The sequence below is a fragment of the Spermophilus citellus genome (genome assembly GCF_964194105.1).
Source record: "Spermophilus citellus genome assembly, chromosome: 3".
Lineage (NCBI taxonomy): Eukaryota > Metazoa > Chordata > Mammalia > Rodentia > Sciuridae > Spermophilus > Spermophilus citellus.
In genome coordinates this window covers 44,899,399-44,921,406 of record NC_138184.1, presented here as the reverse complement: position 1 = coordinate 44,921,406, position 22,008 = coordinate 44,899,399, and the positions used below count along the sequence as shown (strand labels likewise).

The 22,008-nt window shown below is 41.1% G+C and overlaps 2 protein-coding genes across 5 annotated transcripts in view; one reads left to right on the top strand and one right to left on the bottom strand.

Annotated features, from left to right (window-relative positions):
* OXNAD1 (oxidoreductase NAD binding domain containing 1) overlaps positions 1–22,008 on the top strand; it is a 104,357-nt gene that overhangs the window by 49,154 nt on the left and 33,195 nt on the right. Inside the window, exon 11 of one of the 3 annotated variants that reach the window (XR_014021076.1) lies at positions 15,327–15,454. The exons of 1 other annotated variant lie outside the window; for it this stretch is intronic. The gene's annotated coding sequence lies outside the window, so the exon portion shown is untranslated. Of the gene's footprint in view, positions 1–15,326; positions 15,455–22,008 lie in introns of those variants that run through there. One more of the 3 variants, XM_081286207.1, reaches the window with a different exon arrangement.
* Positions 15,538–22,008, bottom strand: part of RFTN1 (raftlin, lipid raft linker 1) — a gene marked incomplete at its 5' end in the record, with an annotated part of 199,783 nt that continues 193,312 nt past the window's right edge. The window contains one exon of one of the 2 annotated variants that reach the window (XM_081286204.1): positions 15,538–16,846. In XM_081286204.1, coding sequence (XP_081142330.1) covers positions 16,445–16,846 — 402 coding nt within the window. In that variant the 3' untranslated portion in view covers positions 15,538–16,444. The remainder of the gene's footprint in view (positions 16,847–22,008) is intronic. The other variant, XM_081286205.1, reaches the window with a different exon arrangement.

Genomic DNA, 22,008 nt, shown 5'->3' with positions numbered 1-22,008 from the left:
TAGCAAAACAAAGAAATTAACAGTGTAATTAAATTGGTACAGTATTAGCCACAAATTTAAGACAAGAGAAATAGCCCAATTGTATGAAAACTATCAAAGAGTCATTCAGTGGGACTCCAATTTGGGAGGTAACAAAGTTTTTCTAGAAAATGATAAATTGATTAACTGTCATTTATTGAACATCTATGTGCTGGCATGGAGGAAAGTATAAGACAAAAATTACCCTGAGAAAATTAAATACCTTGAGGAATTATACTTTTTAATGAGGCTAAAGAATGATACGAAGTATCTTCTATGAAGAAGTATATTACTGAAAACACTTCCAAACGATTAAAAACAAAGATGGAGGCTGGGGATTTAGCTCAATTGGTAGAGTGCCTGCCTTGCATGCACAAGGCCAAGCGCTCAATCCTTAGCAGTACCACCCCACCTCACCCCCACCCAAAAAAAGATGATTTGGGGAAATTTTTTTTAAACTATCAATGGTTGGAAAGAAGCCATGGACTTTAGATGATTGAGTGAGTAGTCGGAGTGATGGTGTCCTAGGGGTAGAGGGTAGGTAGGAGGGGGCATGGGAAAGGCTGCACCCAAGCTTTGCAGTCAGTGCTTAGGAGGGTGGTTAGTATTAGATGCTAAGGTTAGGACTAGGTATGCATGTGTGCTTGCAAGTACGAATACTTGCCTGTACACAGTGACTGCCGAATGACCCAAGTCTCTTACTGAGAATTTTTTTCTTAATGGAAAATAGCAATTTCCTTCATTCCTGGCATTGCAGATGATCATATGCTGATAATTTAGCCTGAGAGCTGTTGTTGCATTTTTATTTTATATCAAACTGAAGTATATTTTTCTCATCTCAGAAAATAGATGTCTTTAATATTACTCTTCCCTAATATGTACATAATCTGTCAGTGTGGTGATGACATATAAAGATATCTACTAACCCACCATCAAACCAAGACATGCATTTTAAAATGTTTTGTGCCTAGGAATTCAGACTTTCCCACTTGCTGATCAGCCATCTTGATTGAGTCTGTTCAGATTTCTTAAAACCTTGCAGGAGCCTCTTGGCCTGACCTAGTCCCTTCTCTCATCTCTGTTCCTTTTGGTGTGCTTGAGCATAAGATTTTTGTTTACTCCTTGTTTTTTCTTTTTAAATTACCTGATAAATATGACCATAAATTAAATAATATGAAAGTAGGTACACTAAAACAACGAAACTTCCTTCTCCTGCATCTCATTCCTTCCTGGAAGAAACCTTTATATAGAGTTAAGTGACCATTTAGACATTTTCCAGTGAATTAACCTTGTATACATATATAGCTATACATGCTTCTGTGTATTACTTTTTTAACACATACTACATTATGAGTATGTTCCATAATGTACATAAGCATACCTTAATGGACATTCAGATGGTTTGCAGTTTGGGACTTTACAAACAATATTGCAGCAAACGAATTTGTTCATATAAATTTTCTACATATACTCCTATAAAATTACCAAAGTGTCATTGCTGGTAAAGACTAATGCTCATTGCCAAATTACCCTATAAAATGCACATGCCTGTAATACCAGAGGCTCCAGAGGCTGAGAGGCAGGAGGATCGCAAGTTCTAAGGCAGCCTCAGCAATGGCAAGGTACTAAGCAACTCGGCGAGACCCTGTCTGTAAATAAAATACAAAATAGGACTGGGAAAGTGGCTCAGTGATCGAGTGACCCCAAGTTCAATCCCCAGTAACCGCCCTCCCCCAATAGCTTAATATATATTCTAATAAGTTATGAAAATGTCCATTTCTGGCCAACAGTAGATACCCAATGGATATGAAATAGATATTTCAGTCTTCAGATTTTTTTTCTAACTTGTTAAATGAAAGCTGTGCTTTTTAGAACTTTTTAAATTGGATTTTTTTATTTTTTTTTCCATTGCATTTTTTACCTAACATTTTCTTTTTGGCCATTTCTTTTTTTTTTTTTTTTTTTTTTGAGAATGGTATGTTCTTATTATGTCCATTTTAATCTTACTGTTTTTCTAAGGAGATTCAAATCAGTTAAGTCCTAATTCTTTGTTTTATGTATATTAGATATTTTTGTCTGAACTATTACTAGTCCTTGGATTTTGTTTGTTATAATACCAAAAATTTAAATTGATAGTTTTTGCCCTGCTTTTTTTGATATTTTCTTTAGATAATTTATAGATCTTTAATCCATTGGGGATTAATTTTTGTGCGTGAAAAGGGATAGGGGTCTGACTTTTTTTCATATGACTTTCCAATTTCCCAGCACCATTTACCAAATAGTCTATACTTTCCCCAGTGATTTCAAATACTTCCTTTATCACATACTAAATTCCCACCAATAGATTTTCCCCTCTAAACTTTTCCACTGTGTTCGTTAGGCCTTACTTTTTCTGTTATATTCTTTTAGTTTCTTAATATCTACTTTTATTAATACATATACATTTTAATGGGATTCTCTTTGGTATTTCCATACATGCATACAGCATGCACTGGTCACATGCCCTTCTACCCTGAACTCCCCCATTTTCCCTCACTCCCCACCCCTTGGCACCTTTCCCAGTTCCTAATAATAAGTAGGTTACTTACAGGTTAGGGTTTTTTTTTGTTTCATGTATGAGAATATATTTGTCTTTCATGTCTGGCAGCATGGCTTCCAGATATCCTCCACTTCCATCTTTTTTTTTTTTTTTTTTTTTTTGGGCAAATGACAAGGTTTCATTCTTTCCGGCTAAATAATTCTCCATTGCATATATATCCCATGTTTTCTTTATGCATTACTCTGTTGACAGACACCTAAGCTGATTCTGTATCTGTTATTGTAACCATAGTGGTGCAGTAAGCATGGACATGCAGGTATCTCTTCTGTGTGCTGATTTTATTTCCTTTGGCTATATACCCAGGAGTGGTATAGCTACTGTAATTTTGTTTTTTGAGGAACCTCCATACTGGTTTTCATAGTGTCTGTGCTAATTTATATTTCCACCTCTAGTGGTTAAGAGTTCCCTTTTCTCCACATTCTGGCCAGCAATTTTTTTTTTTTAAGAGTGAGAGAGAGGTAGAGAGAGAGAATTTTAATATTTTATTTTATTTTTTTAGTATTTGGCAGACACAACATCTTTGTATGTGGTACTGAGGATCGAACCTGGGCCACACGCATGCCAGGCGAGCGTGCTACCACTTGAGCCACATCCCCAGCCCAACAATTTTTTTTAAATAGCCATTCTTACTAAAGTGATTGTGGTATTCCATTATAGTTTTGATTTGCATTTCCCTTTTGTTTGATAGTATTGAACATTCTGCATCTGTTTACTGGATTTCTTTTGAAATGTTTAGATCATTTGCACTTTTTAAATTGAGTTTTTTAGGGATTTTTAGTTTGTTGAGTTCTTTAGGTATTCTGGGTGTAAAGCCTCTGATGAATGGCCGACAAAGGTTTTCTCCTCACTGTTGTTTCCTTTGCTTATTTGCTGTGCTTTGGAGTCCTTTCTAGAAAACCACCTGTATCAACATCTTAAAGTGCTTCCTGTCTCCGTTAATAGTTTCAGGTCTCACACCAACATCTTTGATTCATTTTGTACCAGGTAAGAGATGGAGATCAAGTCTTAATCTGCATGTGAATATCCAGCTTTCCCAGCATCATTTGTTGATGTCTTTTCTCCAGCATATGTTTTGGGTATCTTTGTCAAGAATCATTGGCTGAAGATGTATGGGTTTATTTCTGGATTCTCTTTTTCACTGGTCTGTTTGTCTGTTTTTATGCCAGTACCATGCCGTTTTGTTACTATGGCTCTGTGGATTATCTTTAAATCAGTTGTTATTGTGATGACTCCAGGTTTATTCTTTTTAATCAAGATTTCTTTGGCTATTTGTCTTTCCTGCTTCCATATAAATTTTAGGATTGTTTTTTGCTAGTTCTGTAAAGAATGTCATTGGCATTTTGATGGGGATTGTATTGAACCTGTAGATCACTTTAGGTAGTATGGACATTTTAACAATATTCTTCCAATCTATGAACATGGATGATCTTTCCATCTCTTTTAGTGTCATTCGATTTCTTTCATCAATTTCTTAAATTATAAATGTTTGTTACTTTTTATTCCCATGGTTTCTGGAGGGGGGGTTCTTTTGTGAATGGGATTGCTTTTAGGTTTTCTCAGCAAACACATTATTGGTGTACAGAAAAGCTGACTTTTGTATCCTGCTACTTTAAGTTCTAATAGGTTTTTGAGTAGCATCTTTAGGTTTTTTATGTAAAGATATAATTATATCACCTATAAATAGGAGTAGTTTGACTTCCTTTCCTATTTGTATGCCTTTTATTTCTCTTGCCAACTTTCTCTGGCTAAAATTTCTAGTACTGCATTGAATAAGAGTGGTCAAAGTGGTTACCCTTGTCTTGTTCCTGATCTTAGAGGAAATGTTTTCAGTTTTTTCCCCATTCTATATTAATGTTGATTGTGGGTTTGTCAAATGTAGTCTTACTATGTTGAGGTCTGATCCTTCTATATTTAATTTTATCAGGGCTTTTTATCATGAAGGGATGTTGAATTTTATCCAGTGCTTTTTCTGAACTGATTTTTCTCCTTTTGGCATATGTGATTATTGATTTTTGTATTCCTGGAATGAAACAAACTTGATCATGGTGTATATGATCCTTTGATATCTTAACAAAATATTAGCAAATTGAATCTGAGTATTGTTGCATTTTTTTTATGTTGTACCCTTGGCAGGTTTTGATTATAGGATAATATTGGCCTTGGAATGAGTTTGGAGGGATCCCCTATTAATTCTGTGATAATAATTGATATTAGTTCTTCTTTAAAAAAGTTAAGATTCAACTTGATTGGGAGAATTTTGATTCAGTCTCATTGTCATTGGCCGATTTAGGTTTCTTAGGTCCTTGTGGTTCAGTTTTGATAGGTCATATGTTTAGAATGGCCATTATAGGTTTTTTGACTTATTATAATCGTTTGTATTTCTGTGATATCAATTGTCATTGGTTCCTTTTTAAGTTCTTTATCCTAGTCTACAGTTTTGTACCCTTTCAAAGAACCAACTCTTTCTATTTAAGACTTGCTGCTCTGATCTGTATTATTTCTTCTATTAATTGTGGGTTAGGTGATTCTTAGTCCTTGAGATGCATTGTGAGGTGGTTTCAGGGCCTTTGATGGAGGTACTCAAACAAGCCTCTTAACGCTGCTTTTCCTGTATCCCTTAGGTTCTGTTTTGTTTTCATTTTCTTTAAGGAATTTTTAAATGTCCCTTATGACTTCCTCAGTGACACATTGTTGATTCAAAAGTGTGTTGTTCAGTCTGTAGAATTTCTAAAGTTTCTCATTATTCATTTCTTGTTGTATTCCATTGTGATAAAAAATGAAACAGAATGATATCAGGATTTGGGAGTTTTCTTTTGTGGCTTAATACATGGTACATTCTAGAGAATGTTCTATGTGCTGTTGTGTGGGAGGTTGTATTTAGATATTTACAGGGATGTTTTGTAAGTATCTGTTAAGCCCATTTGATCCACAGTATCACTTACCTCTAATTTTTTGTCAGGAGGTTGTATCCATTAGTGAGTAAGGTATGAAAACCCCCTGATTATTATTATATTGGACTATCTCCATCACTTAAGGTCTAAGTTTTTTTTTTTAATAAAATTAGGTGCTCTGCTGTTAGGTATTTATAAATTTATACTAATTCTATCTTGATGAATTGTTAGGCCAAGCAGCAGTAACTATATTTTATATCTGACTATCATTTTCTGTCTTCTCAGTCTTTTTTACATTTTTTTTTAGTTGTTGATGGACTTTTTATTTGTATGTGGTGTTGAGAATCAAACCCAGTGCTACAAGTATGCTACCACCAAGCCACACCCCCAGCCCCTTTTTCTCAGTCCTTGTTTTAATCTACTCAGCCAGTCTGTATCTTTTAAGGTCCATTTACATTGAGAGTTATTACTGAAAGATACAGACTTATATGCCTGTCATTTTTTTATTCTGTTCCTCTTACTCATCTTTGGTTTATTGAAAATGATTCGTTTGTATATTATAATATTTATACTTGCCATTGTGAGGGTAGTTATCTTTCAGTAATAAGACACTCATAAGCACCTTTTATAAGGCTGGTCATAAATTCCTCTGGTTTTACTTATCTTGGAAGGTCTTCACCCAGCAAGGCTATCCTTCAGAAGGAGAATAATCTCGGTTGGCAGTTATTTCAGGATATCAAATAAATACATTATTTCATGCCCTCATGGTATATAGACTTTTTGCTAAGAAATCTGTTAGCCTAATGAGGTTGCCCTTCTGTGTGGTTTAGTGCTTTTTTTCTTGGAGATTTTAAAATTCTTGTACTTTTGAGTTTGCCACCATGACATATGACCAGAAAAGATTTTCTATGATATCTATTGGGGTTCTGTAAGTGTCCTGCATATGGGCATCTATGTGTTTCCCAAGATTAGGAAATTTTTTCCGTAGCCCTAACCTTTATTTCTTCCTCTTCTAATATGCCAGTGCTATACTCATTTAATGGTGTCCCAAAGATGGTTTTGTTTCTTCTCTGAATATGAATTTCAAGGACTTGTCTCCAAGCTAAGTTTTATTTCCACTCAATCTAGTTTTCTATTAAGGCTTTCAACTGACTTTGTTCGACTTATTTAGTTCTCCATTTCCAAGATTCATTAACTGAACTTCTCATTCACATCCTGGATTATCTTGTTTTCACTTATTTTGACTTTTTTTCCTCAGGCATTTCATTCATTTCAGTATCTTTGTGATCAGTTACGAGAGTTTGTTTTCTTATTTCTATCACTTTTGAGGGATGGCCCTCTTAGCAAACAGCTTTCTTCTAAATGTCTTTGGGTATTGATTTGTTACGCAATGCTAAGGTTATTTCCAGCTGGGTGCCTCAGTGTAGTCTGTCTGGCTGTAGCTTGTTTGGCAGTAAGTTCGGACATCTTGTTTATCAGAGCCAGATGACCATCTCTGTGGGTCACACCAACATTTCAGGGAGATGTAGTGCAGACAGCAGGGTGGGGGAGTGGGTGGCCTCACTCTGGTGATGGGGTTTACCCAGGCACTGTGGTATTGGCTGTTACTTGAGGTGGTCTCTGGCACCGGCTGCTCTTAGTAGTAGGGAAATGCCCAACTCACTAACTGGATAGTTGTGCAGACCCAGGTGTTTCATGGGGAGTCTTGGGGCAGGAACCACAGCTCCTCCTCTTTGACACTCATACCCAGGCTTTTTAGCCATATGAAACAAAGTACAGAGGTGACTGGTGGGACCTGTGTAGGGGTGGTGGCAGCAGTTGTACTTTTCCTCTCTGCTGTTTCTATGAGGGTCCCTGCCCAGGAGCAGGACCTCAGAATCCCCTATCCTTGCCTGGGGATGGACCAGGAGTGGGTCCAACCAGGAAAAGTCCCTATGGGGTGGTTGCAGAAGCAAGGGAGAATGAAATACAGCTGACTCCCGACAGTTTCTCTGTACCTTTGGCTATCACTTAGCCCTGTGTGTGCATAACCCAAGTTGCTCAAGACTGCTTCAACAGATTCCTGTGGGCAGGAGGGCATTGGGAACCTCATGGGTAACTGTCTATGTCCTAGAACCAGTGTGAAACCACACACAAATGGCAACGACTCGGGGCAGGCTTCCTAAGCTTCCATTTCTTGAGGGCAGTACTGTTCCCCTGTTACTACACCTGTTGCCTACAATGCAGCACTCAGGGTTTGTATCAGAATCATTCTATTGAACCAAGTTTGGTTCTTGAGGCACCTACCTGCTGAGCCAGTACAGTGGAATGTCTAGAGTCTTGGGGGTTTCTGACCCCTAGAGCAGTCCAAATTCAGACAGTAGGTATTTTCTGAATATGGCACCTGGTCACAGCCTCTTGGGGAATGATATGACTTCCTTTTCCAGAGCTAGGATACTTCTCTAGTTAGAAACTTTGGAGTGTCCTGTGATTTCTAGTACCCGTGCTGATAGTTTGCTGAGATCCTTTCTTCCAGCTTTACCTCTGGAGAGTTGGGCCACAGGTTCTATAATGTTTCTATTTAGGTTTTTGTCCCACCTCTCATGATCTCCCATAATCACCTCTGTTGCTTTGGTGTTTCTTTGTGCAGGAGCATGAGTGCTAGGTGCCTCTAATATACAATCTTGCTGTCGCCTCTCACTTTTGTTTTTTAATATATTCTGTATATTTTTTACTACTTTATTTCCAGGTTATTTAAACATAGATTAGATGCTTGGTGTTATACCTTCACTTTTACAGGCAGAATTGGAAAATAGTAAATCTGGGGGTTAACCCAGTTTTGGTTGGTGCTCTATTAGTCATTGGACATAACAGCAGTACCTCTCCAATGCCAAGTGTTTTATCTCAGTAAATTGCCCCATAATATTTATGTCAGGAAGAGTGAATGATGTTCTCCCATTTTACTAACAAGGGTAATGAGACCAAGTGGATGGACTGCTTGCCTGAGGTCAACATGACTAGGGAGAGTGACAAGGTCTACAGAACTTGGTTGTCTCTCATTAGAGGACATTGCTGTCTTAGCCCCAGACTTCTTCCAGAATCCTCTATACTACTAAATGGGGGATCTTTTTTAAAAAAAAAAACTCAACCAACCAAAACATTCATTTCCAGAGCTTTCAAACTTTGTTTTAATGTACCCAGGCTTATTTGTTCTTAAGGAGCCTAGAGAGAAGAAACCCAAAATGAATTAGAATGGTTGGTTTTGTGGTTTGATGGAAAGAACATGGTGCCAAGCTTCTGGAAACCTCAGTCATTTCTTTTTACAATTTGCTGGCTTTGTGACTCAGTCCACCTTTCTCTTGTTGGTCACTTTCCTTATCAAGGTGAGTAGGACTATGCAATTTAAGTCCTTTTCAGCTTTACCACTCCACAATTTCATGGTGGAAAATGGGCTTTAGAGAGCAAGGGGAATTGAGGTTGACCTTCTGTTGAGAGATGACTAAGATGTGTCTTAACTGGCTTCCAATATTTAATTGTTGCAATGACTTGTTTGTATCTCTAATGTTGACAGAAATATCTTGGAATAAAGCAAGAGAAAAGTTTAGCTTGATGTAGAGGACTTCTATACTGCTGATTAAATTCTGGAGTCAGGGTCTAAGAGAAAGGGTAGAATCGCCATCAGTGAAAAAATTAGCATTCGTCTATTGGGGCTTAAAGTGGACTTAACTGAGACAGGATGAACTGATAGTTTGACAGGTATTAACTTTGGCATTTGGATCCAGAAATTGGCCAGTTTTCTTGGGGTTGCGGCTCACCTAGCATGCATGAGGCACTGGGTTTGATCTTCAGCACCCCATAAAGGTATTGTGTCCACCTACACCTAGAAAACCATTTTTTGTTCTCACAACAAGGTTGGAAGTACCCAGGACCAAACATTCACAGAGAGGTCCATTTTACAGCTTCCCCTGATAAGTGAAATATGTCTTACCATTATTAAGCCTTAAGAGCAACAGAAAAGTACTAGTTACAGAAGTGTTTTACTGTATCAGTTATAGGGTTACAAACTTTTCTTCTTTTACCTGTCAAAAGGGCATGTTAAGCTGTTCCTAATCCAGTTTCTGCAATTGTCAATCAGGGTGGCTTCCCTCAGGTGCTTAGCTGAGGGTGTTGAATCAGGCACTTCAATTTTTGGAAGAGTTGCGCAAGAGCAGACTTAGTTCCTCAGAAGGCATCAAGACTTTTCTAGTGACTTTGTTGACTAATGCTGAAAACATATCTGTGCAAACAATGGCTATCTCACTAGAATGTGTTACTTCCAGGAAATGCCTTTGATAAGGATGGTGCTAGGGGGTACTTTCACACACTCTCTCTCAAATCAGCCCCCTTTTCTGCTATAGGCCACCAGCATGCCCACCATTCTCAAATAGTGTCATTTCCCTGATTTTAAAACTGACTAGAAACCCCACCCCCAGTTGCACTTAGCACAGTTTGTAGGAATTAGAAATATCCGTTTAGTGAATAAGCTTATCCCCTGTTCCCATGTAAACAGTCTCACCAGGCACAGTGGTAAATGCCCATAATCCCAGTGGTTCAGGAGGTTGAGAAAGGAGGATAGCAAGTTTGAGGACAGCCTCAGCAACTTAGTGAGACCGTGTCTCAAAATTTTAAAAAGGGAGGCTGCTGGAGATGCAGCTCAGTGGTAAATTGCCCCTGAGTTAAATCCCCAGTACCCACCCCTCCCCAAATAAACCTTCTCCCAAACTGCCGTGCTTGAGTAAGTGTCCCATCAGTTTGGCAGGCCTGGGGAAGCAAGCACTAACTGGGTTCCCAGAGCCAGCTGTTCTATAACTGGGGTTAGTCATGTCTGTAGCCAGGACTAAGAAAACCATCAACAGGAACCTGTGCTGAACATTGCTTTGCTTCCTTCTCTAGCAATAAACACCTCAGAAATCACAGCCAAGGGTTTAATACGTCTTGTCCTTAGATCTAACATCCACATGCTTCCCTGTTCCAAACTCTGGGAATCAGGTACAGGAAGCACAGACTCTCCTGGGAAGCTGTATCAGTCATTTTGATGGGTCATTGAGTGGGCAGAGTGCACTACACTGCTTATAGTCTGGCAGAGCCACTGGAAGTCAGTGCCCCAGCTCCTGGCTACCCACTTCCACCTCTTGCCAACCCTTTCGCAGCTTCCTCTTTATCCCATACTGCTGAGCCCCAGCAGAGTGCCTGGGTCACTGTTCGCTGCAGCATTCACCCCACACTGGGGATGAGCTCAACTAAAATGTTGCATGAGTGATGAGCTTAGGTACAATATAATCCTACTAAGAAGGCCTGCCACTACTAAAAAATGTTCCCCAAAGACAGTGATAGAAACCAGGCCCTGATTGACTTGGTCCAAGTACTAGATAAGAGGCAAAGGAATTGGTATGCCTCCTGCTGAAGCTTTTTTTAAAGCTGTTCTCAAGCATCAACTTGAGTGAAATAGGATTAGCTTGAAAATTTGAAAAATTCATATTTAACTGAAACTTTTTGGTCACTTATAATCACTACCAAGTAACTTAGGACTTTATAAATATTATGATAGCATATATTATGCTGCAGTATCAGACAAACCTGAACGTCTCGGTGGTGTGGGTTAGAACAAAGGTTATGTAACAGTCGTCATGGTCCATCTTGAAATATGTCAGGGGTGCTGAAAATAAAGGTCTAAGTGTTCTAGGTGTTTTTAAAGATCGGCCTCCTAAGTGGCTTATATCCCATCTGTTCATGGTCCCAAACTGCAAGAATAGGAGCCCATGGATCCTGGGCAAGGCTACCATGTGTATTTCCTGTCAGTCTGTGGATAGTAGCTGATCACAGTGCTAAGTACTTCACGACCATCTTTATGCTCACAAAAATCTGATAAAAAGGGGCTAAAGGTACTCACCTTAATACTTGAGAACGCAGAAATTAACCTGAGGTTACATGCATAGATTGCGCATCCTAACCAGTTCTGTCCAGTTCCGAAGCTTGGAGGGGCTTTTCTATCATATGAGCCCTACATAAAACAGCATCACCACTTGATAAACATAGATTTCCTCCTGCTCTCCAAGTATCAGTACTTTGACTTTGTGGCCCTGTCACTTGAGAGCAATATACCTACATTTCTTTAAACATATGAGACAAGAATTTATCTCCTTCCTCCTCCTGACCTTGCAGAGGTGCCCAAGTCAATCTTGGAAATACTTTTTTTTTGCAAGACTGGACTCATCACTAATACAACTTTTTCAATAAAATTCAAATTCCTATACAAAAATATATACTTTTTATAAATTCCATTTTTTTTTAAATTTTTTTATTGGTTGTTCACAACATTACAAAGCTCTTGACATATCATATTTCATACATTAGATTCAAGTGGGTTATGAACTCCCAATTTTTACCCCAAATGCAGATTGCAGAATCACGTCGGTTACACATCCACAATTTCACATAATGCCCTATTCGTAACTGTTGTATTCTGCTACCTTTCCTATCCTCTACTATCCCCCCCTCCCATCTTCTCTCTCTACCCCATCTACTGTAATTCATTTCTCTCCTTGTTTATTTTCCCATTCCCCTCACAACCTCTTATATGTAATTTTGTATAGCAATGAGGGTCTCCCTTCATTTCCATGCAATTTCCCTTTTCTCTCCCTTTCCCTCCCATCTCATGTCTCTGTTTAATGTTAATCTTTTCTTCCTGCTCTGATCATAGTTGCTCTCATATCAAAGAAGACATTTGGTATTTGTTTTTTAGGGATTGGCTAGCTTCACTAAGCATAATCTGCTCTAGTGCCATCCATTTCCCTGCAAATTCCATGATTTTGTCACTTTTTAGTGCTGCGTAATATTCCATGGTGTATAAATGCCACATTTTTTTATCCATTCATCTATTGAAGGGCATCTGGGTTGGTTCCACAGTCTAGCTATTGTGAATTGTGCTGCTATGAACATCGATGTGGCAGTATCCCTGTAGCGTGGTCTTTTAAGGTCTTCAGGGAATAGTCCGAGAAGGGCAATAGCAGGGTCAAATGGTGGTTCCATTCCCAGCTTTCCCAGGAACCTCCATACTGCTTTCCAAATTGGCCGCACCAATTTGCAGTCCCACCAGCAATGTACAAGTGTACTCTTTTCTCCACATCCTCGCCAGCACTTGTTGTTGTTTGAATTCATAGTGGCTGCCAATCTTACTGGAGTGAGATGGTATCTTAGGGTGGTTTTGATTTGCATTTCTCTGACTGCTAGAGATGGTGAGCATTTTTTCATGTACTTGTTGATTGTATGTCCTCCTCTGAGAAGTGTCTGTTCAGGTCCTTGGCCCATTTGTTGATTGGGTTATTTGTTATCTTATTGTCTAATTTTTTGAGTTCTTTGTATACTCTGGATATTAGGGCTCTATCTGAAGTGTGAGGAGTAAAAATTTGTTCCCATGATGTAGGCTCCCTATTTACCTCTCTTATTGTTTCTCTTGCTGAGAAAAAACTTCAGTTTAAGTAAGTCCCATTTGTTGATTCTTGTTATTAACTCTTGTGCTATGGGTGTCCTATTAAGGAATTTGGAGCCCGACCCCACAATCTGTAGATCGGAGCCAACTTTTTCTTCTATCAGACGCAGAGTCTCTGATTTGATATCAAGCTCCTTGATCCATTTTGAGTTAACTTTTGTGCATGGCGAGAGAAAGGGGTTCAGCTTCATTTTGTTGCATATGGATTTCCAGTTTTCCCAACACCATTTGTTGAAGATGCTATCCTTCCTCCGTTGCATGCTTTTAGCCCCTTTATCAAATATAAGATAGTTGTAACTTTGTGGATTAGTCTCTGTGTCCTCTATTCTATACCATTGGTCCACCCGTCTGTTTTGGTACCAGTACCATGCTGTTTTTGTCACTATTGCTCTGTAATAGTTTGAAATCTGGTATCACTATACCGCCTGATTCACACTTCCTGCTTAGAATTGCTTTTGCTATTCTGGGTCTTTTATTTTTCCATATGAATTTCATGATTGCTTTCTCTATTTCTACAAGAAATGCCGTTGGGATTTCGATTGGCATTGCATTAAACCTATAGAGAACTTTTGGTAATATCGCCATTTTGATGATGATAGTTCTGCCTATCCATGAACAGGGTATATTTTTCCATCTTCTAAGATCTTCTTCTACTTCTCTCTTTAGGGTTCTGTAGTTTTCATTGTATAAATCTTTCACCTCTTTTGTTAGGTTGATTCCCAAGTATTTTATTTTCTCTGAGGATATTGTGAATGGAGTGTTTTTCCTCATTTCCGTTTCAGAAGTTTTGTCGCTGATATACAGAAATGCCTTTGATTTATGCGTGTTGATTTTATATCCTGCCACTTTGCTGAATTCATTTATTAGTTCTAGTAGTTTCTTTGTAGACCCTTTTGGGTCTTCTAGGTATAGAATCATGTCATCCTCAAATAGTGATAATTTAAGTTCTTCTTTTCCTATTTTTATGCCTTTAATTTCTTTCGTCTAATTGCTCCGGCCAGTGTTTCGAAAATTATATTGAATAGAAGTGGTGATAGGGGGCATCCCTGTCTTGTTCCAGATTTTAGAGGGAATGCCTTCAATTTTTCTCCATTCAGAATGCTAGCCTGAGGCTTAGCATAGATAGCTTTTACAATGTGGAGGTAGAATCTTGGAAATACTTCGTGAAAGAATTGGAATTCCTCCCTCGCTTCCTAGGAATGTCACACTTCAGTCACCCTCAACTCCCATTCCAACAGCCACAACCTCACAGACACTACATGCACAAGCTACCACAAGTCTGCAGCTTTTACAAATGACCTTCCACCCTGTCACAAGAAGAGGATTTCTTTCAGGAGTCCTCCCATGTGCAGGTATTGGGATTGAGTTTTAGAGCCTTGGTGGTTCACCATTTGGAAAAAGCATTTTATTTCCTGAAGAAAAAGCTATGATTCCACTCAGAGATCCTGTGGCTATTGGTTCTCAACCTTGGCCACACCTTAGAATCCCCAGGACGCTTATGAAAATCCCCATGGCCAGGCCACTGCCGAGACCTTTCATTCAGAGTCTGGGAGTAGGCCCTGGGCATCAGTATTTTTTTAAAGCTCCTCCAGTGTGATTCAGGAGGCACCAATTTGAGAATCTCCACTGTAGACTGATGTTTTGCCAGAATCAGCAGGAGTGTAGAAGACGGAGGTAAAAAATCGAGACCTTTTGGAATTATTTGTTAGCCTGACACTAGGGCAAACTCTGAGGAATTCAAATTAGTTAGTCACCCTTAATTTTTTTCCCAAACACAGCAAATATAGCCAACATAAATGCCAATTAATAATGGAAAAATATACCCAAAGTTGAATAAGAAGGTCTTCCAGCCTGGGATTGTATACTAAAAGTTTCTAGAGTGGTTTTCATCCAGCCTCTTAGGAATAGTATTTTTTTTTTTTTCAAAATAATGATCCTTTAAGCTTTGTGCCCAGAAAGATTTGTATTAAGTGAAAATGCTGTATAGATATTAGTGACAGTATAATTGCGGAAAATGTCATTTTTAAAACTAGGTGTCTTTAAGAAAAAAGTCTACAACTGGGCCTTCAACCCTTCTGAGGGTTGGGTGGGGGTTTGTCAAGAGGGAACCACTAAATGATATAGCTGTACAAAGGTTCTTAATTCTCTTTACAAACATTACAGATGAGTTTTATTTTAATAAAAGCTTGGGAGCATGCTTATAAACTTAAAGTGGGGTTTTTGGTTTGTTTAGGAAGGTATCCATCTCCAACCCCCATGCCCCCTTTGCTTACCTGGTGGCATTTAAATGTCGTTTTCCATCTTTCTACAGACGGTGAGAAAGCACAGCTGGCTCTGCAGTGTTCCATAGGAGCTTTGTTCTCTTCCCACAAATCAAGCTGCCAGGAGTTAGAAACTTATAAAACCTGAATAAAGGATGAGGAGTGGAGTCCTTTGGACATTAGGCCAGAACTTTTGTTGTCACATGATAAATACTCACAAGGCATTAAACTCAGATGATTTATTGCTTTAAGTAACTAAACAAGAGACGGGCTGTTATTTCAGTCAAGACAATCGGCATTCTCTCTCCAAGGTTTGCCAGATGCGTCTACTTAAAGCCTTAACAATACTTTCTGAACAATATAAACACATGACACAGCATACATGGGTAACAACGTGGCCAATGATACACTGATTAAAATAGCACATAACAATGGCACCCAGCCAGCCTAGATGCTCTGAAATGACAGAAGTAACATTCATAGGATGTGCTGAATACAAAAAAAATTTTTTTTGGCATTAATACTAACACAGAACACCTTTAAACATTCTGTAAGAGTAGGTGCACAAAGACTCACCTCTTCATTTCCAAATTGCAAGTATCGAGGACTGTTTTGAGAAAAGCCAGGAGGCTGGGCACCTCCCCTCCCCAATGCTGTCACTTTCTTTGCCAAAGCAGCAGGGGTCTAGCTGGAGAAGAGCCCATAGGGCTCCAGGGGGTAGTTAAAAGTCCCCAGGTAGCTGCTGTGCAAAGCAGTAGGGGAGAGATACTGCTCTGGCAGGGTGGGAAGGGAACAACAGCCTTGGTTTAGAGCCAGGGATGGCCATAGATTTGACCCAGATTCACCCTGGTGGTCCTTTGGGGGTGGTGTAGGCACTGGATGGTCCAGACCCTCCCTCAGGAGGAGTGGTGGAGCCAGGGCTGGGCCTCCAACCCTGAGGTCTAAAGGAAGTAACCTGACCTAGTATTCTAACACAGGGTCATTATGCCACCCTCCAATCAGATGTGCAGAAACCAACACTGTCAGAGACCGGCCCTGGAAGGGCCTGAGTAAGCTCACAAGGAGAGGTCAAGCCAAAGGGTAATACACAACACCAGGGCAAACCGGCTGCTGGCAAGATGCCTCCGGTTTGCCAGATCATCTAGCTTCAGCGTAACCTGCCTAAGACTCAGTTTTCTTCTGCTGGAGCAGGCTCTCCAGCAACTTCCTCTGCACCCCTATTCCCAGCATCCTCTCCAGGATTGGAGTGCCCGCAGGCCACCGGGGCCCTGGTGAAGCTGGCAGGACCATTCTGCACAGCCCCACACTCTGCAGGCTCCCCTCCCAGATAGCTGGCGGGGGCCATCTCCTCTCCTCTGACCTCTTGAATAGGAACCTTCATCATCTCAGAGGCACCATCCTCCTGTTGCCTGTCCAGCACACAGTTTCCCACATCTCCATCTTTAGAGAACTGGTCTTCTAAATTCTTCTCGTTTTCTTCTGCTAGTCGTTTGTCTCTGGCACTGAGTTTACCTTTGGATTTCCTCATCTGCCTGCTGTGTATGTCTTCTCGGGAGAATCGCCACTGAAACTGGAAATCACAAGAATGGGATAAATACACAGCCTCTCTGACCTCAGCTTCCTGCCCAAATCAACTGACCAAACCCAACTGCCATGATTCCTAAGTCAACACCAACCTAATCTATCCATCTGTTCATGTCTTATAGGGAATGGATTCTAAACGTGGATTTGGGGGTGCTGTGGGGTGTGTGTTCTGATGCATCCCTTACCAATGTGACAAAAGAAGTCCTGAAATCCTGTTATTTGGAGTGCCAGGAATAGCTCCTTAGAATGGAAATGAGTAGCTGCAAAAATGGCCCTGAGCATACTGTGGTTCCTAACTAAGCTTACTAAGTTAGGGCACAGGTCATGGGGCAGATGCTGTTCCTATGTCACCCAGAGCCCTCTGCAGGACTGATTCTTTCCTCAGCTGCAAGGACTGCTGCCAGCCCTCACACCATCTTGCCTATGGTCCCTCCTCTGCCCATGGTGACCTAGAACAGCTAGTCCAGGTGGTACATAACAGCTCATCACCTTGACCTAACTCTGAAAGGCCATCCCAACTCTAGAGCCACCTAGGGGCTTGTGACTGCATCATAGCCCAGGTTTTCCCTCTGCCCCCTCCTCCACCCACCAGATGTCTTAAGGGCACACCCTCCAAAAACTTCCTCCACCCAAACAGAGCTGAGCAAAGAACCCTGGTCTCATCAAAGCTCTGCAGCAAGACTGCCCAGGAGAGGCCCAGCCCTGCCACTCCCTGGACAGATTGCTCAACTTGTTTTCTTATCTGTGACCCACAGGATACACAGGGGCTTTCATTTTCAGTTCCCACCATACTTACTTCCTTCCACTTCAGCTGAACCACAGTGGTGACACCAAATATGTACTTTAATTAGACACTGATCGAAGGAAGCCTTCGGTTCCTACAGTATATCACATGGCTAGAGAAGGGGGCCCAGGAATGCAATTGCACCATCAGTGGGAAACTTACCATGCACATGCTTATGAGTACTTTGCTATGAAAAACCGAACACATGTAAATTTTTAAAAACCAGCCCACCTTTGCAGAGTTTCCCATGGCAGAGATCTATTTCCTTAAATAAAACATTTGCCTAAACACAAGATACTGAGATTTGATGCATTATGGGATTCCCTGGATTTTAACCCCTTTTGGACAAAACTGGTAAATTTGAATATTCCATCAAAGTAGGGAAAAAGGAGTGAAATACGGTTGAGGTCAGGATTTGACATGTATCCTATTCTCCCCTACCCAACCCCAAATAAGTTCACTTTACAATGTTGGATGGGTTCCCCCCTTTGTCACTCTCATTTCTTGAGACACTTATACTGCAGACTTTCCTTTGGGGACGGTTGGAACTTCTTCCACCCAAGCTACCCATTCCCCATGGTACGATCACTCCACAGGCTAAGCGGCACCTCAGACCCTACTCAGCTTGTAGATGTGCACACTTCAGCCAAGACTGCCCAGCAGGCATTTTAAGGAGCCACCATCCACCAATTTCAGGCCTCAGTGGCTGCTGCTGCCTGCCACACTGATGCCTTAGGATATGCAGTTGCCATTATACCTTGATTCCAGCCCAAATGGAATAGCCCTTTTAAAAAATGGACATCCCCAAGTAGTCAGAACCTCTTCCCATTTTACATATTTTTAGAGAGGCCAGTTAAGCCTGCCTGTATATAAATAATCCTCAGAGAGGTGGTCAATTATTGAAGAAATCAGAGGAAATTTTACTTGTGCAATTGTTTTGGCTAAGAGGCCCTTCATGCTAAAATGTCAAAGTGCTGTGGCAGCTAAGCCCCAAGTTAAATGCATTCTGGTATTTGTTATCTGTCGGTCCTTGGGCAATGATTACCCTCTGAATCTCTTGTCTAAAACAGTTCCTCTCTCTAAAATAGTTGTCTCTGGGCCAGGGTCCGTCCACACCATGGCTGATGTGAACAGCACCCTCTGCAACTGTGTGGTGCACTGCCACCAGCCAGACCTTCCACCCTCAAGACTTGTCAGTTTCTAACATGATCCCAGGTATCTTCTTAGGGACTGCTCTTGCCAAATATGCAGAACTCTCACAGTCCCCTCTGGATGCCTGGCCACATTGTTTCCTGTTCACATTTTGTTGATCTCCGACAGTTGTCAAGACTGTCAAAGAAGTACACAGGCCGTGGGAAGGCCCATGGCAAGCACACCAGCCACTTTCTCTAGGACTCTTCCTGGATTATTGGGCAGAGAAAGATCTTAAACTGTCAGTGGTGAGCTGCGTGGGAACAGCCACTTTCTGTCCTTCAGTGTCATCATGGAAAAATCTACCAAGCCAGTTGCCTTCTAGGACTACAGTTGTCTGTGCCTTCAGATGGATTTGTGGGTGACCTCATGACTACTACCACAGCTGTCATGGGTGCTGCAGACAGATTCCCAGGAAGCTCTGACCCAGGCCTTCCCTTTTCCTTTGTTTCTCCTTGACCAGGGAAGGCTCTCAGGGAGAGACAGTGGCTCAAACTCAGGGGATACATAATCTGGAAGCTGAATGTTGAGGGTCACGAAGGCAGACTGCCTTAGAACAGATGCTGAGGAAGGAACAGGAACATACCAAAAGAGCCACTGTCAATCTGGATCACAGGTTCTCATTTCCATGAATTCCAAAGCAAGACCCTCATTCAGCATTATTAGTGCTGTTTTAAAGGTGATCACAGAGATTCAGAAAGGTTATGCAACTTGCCCCAAATCACACAGGTGGAAAATAGTGCTGGAATTCAAACTCTGCTTTTTCCAGCTCCACCCTTTAGTCTCTTGCTTCTGAGAGAAGTGAGAGGAAGTGACAGGAGAGGCTATACCTTTGAAATACTTAGCCCAAAGCATGATGCCTCAGCCTTCAGGCCTTACAAGGACGAAATGTATCTGCCAGGTCAGATGCTGGGCTCATTAGGTTGAGTAATGAGCTAATCGGAGTCCAGACTTGACTGCCATTAAAAATACTTTGGTTTTGCTTATTACAAACAAGTATCTACACTGAAGTCTCCTTGACAGGCACCCCCCCCCCCCCCCCGCAAATACCAGGGATGAAACCCAGGGGCACCACTGAACCACATCCCTTGCCCTTTTAGAGACAGGCCCTAAGCAACTTGGCAAGATCCTAAGTTGCTGAGGCTAACCTTGAACCAGCAATGCTCCTGCCTCAGCCTCCTGAGCTGCTGGGATTATAGGAATGCACTATCACACCCTGCAACAGGCACATTAAAAAAAAAAAAAGAATTACTATAAAATTAGAATGGAGGTCCCCGGGTGATTCTGAAAAGGGGTCCTAACTGTTCACTAAGACCCTGGCACTTTGCCCTCAGCAGACACCAGGATCACTGAAGGGCTCCTTCAAACAGCTGCTCTGTTCCAGAGGGTCTGACCCTGTAGGCATGGGGAGGGAAGGCAGACTTCGAGTCTGACAAACTCCAGGGTGATGATGATACTGCCAGTCAATGGACCACATTTTGAAACCCACTTAACTAAGAAGAAAAAACTGGGCAGGGCTTAGCCATTCAGGAAATATCTGGGGAGAAAAAACCCCATCTCCCAGCCCTCCCTTTGCCATCAGGGAATAGCTTCCTCCATACCCTTCCCTTCCACCTTCTACCTGTCTCCTTCACCATGCAGGCCTTGCTCTTTCTCCTTTAAACAGAGGACAGTCACAGTTTTAAATAAACAAAAACCTCAAGATCCCAAGGCTCAAAAAGGAGACACCTCAGAAAGCAAGGAGAGGCTAGGGGTATGTGTCTTTGGCCTACCCCAGTGTGTTCTGCGTTCTGAGAAGTACCAGGGAAAATCTGAGCTCAACCACCAATTGGTTAGGAAAACAGCCTGCAGAGTCAGGGTCTTCCCAAACCAGATAATGTGCAACACCTTAGTGTGCCCCGAATCCAGGGCTCCTTCAAACTTGGAGAACTGAGAGAAGAAAATCCTTGGCTTTACAGTAGTGTATGTCCAGAGTTCAGCAGGGGAGCTAATGGATTCAAATTGCATGGTTTAATAAGTTATATATTATATTTGTCCACTTCAAGCATTTTAGCTGGAAGACTTCTGAATAGTAGAAATCACCTTTTCCCTTTGAAGGGGTTTAGTATTTGCTTTGAAAAATCACACATACACAGAGGTTTCTTTCAAATGCTGAAAGGTCTTGGAGAATTTTGTCCACGTTGCTCATTGAAAGAGGACCCGATGCGCCACATCCTTGATTTGGCGATCCTGCAATTTCTTTCAAAAGTTTCAGTGCTAGATTGGAATGTACATGTTCTGGGCTCTGAAGTTTGATTACTCATTCATTGATTCAAAAGATATTTTCACCAACAAAAATCCAGGTACTGGGTGAACAGTAATCAAAGGGAAAAGTCTTTGCTCTCCTGGAATGAATGTCTGACTACCAGGAGAGAATAAATCAAAGAGCATAAATCACGAGAGATCCACAGGAGAGCTCTGCACGGCAGGGGAATATGGTTCTTCTGCATCGTGTTGTGAAGAAGCCTGGCTTGGCCTCAGTTGAGAGAGGTGTCCTGAGAAAAGGATGCCCGAGTGGAGATGAAATGGAAGAGTGTATCCTAGGCGAGGGAACAGCCAAAGCAAGGCTGAGAGAGCATGGGCGCTGGGATGCAGAGTAAGGGGCTGGCAGAAGTAAGAGGGGGCCAGATCACATAGTGCCATGGATGGATTCAAGAGTTTATTAGCTCAATTCACAATAGCTAAACTGTGGAACCAACGTAGACACCCTTCAACAGATGGATGGATAAAGAAACTGTGGTGTATATACACAATGGAATATTACTCAGCATTAAAAGAGAATGAATTATGGCATTTGCAGGTCAATGGAGAATATCACATTAAGTGAAGTAAGCCAATCCCAAAAAACCAAAGGCTGAATGTTCTGATAAGTGGATGCTGATCCATAATGGAGGGGCATGGGGGAAAATGGAGGAACTTTGATAGGACAAAAAGGAGGGAGGTGTCGGAAGAGGGCATGAGGGGAGGAAACATGGTGGAATGAGATGGACATCACATATGGTGCGACGCTACATGGTGTGCAACCATAGAAATGTAAAGTTGTGCTGCAGTTGTGTACAATGAATCAAAATGCATTTTGCTGCCATATATACCTAATTAAAATAAATAAAAAGAATATCCCCTCCATGGATTGC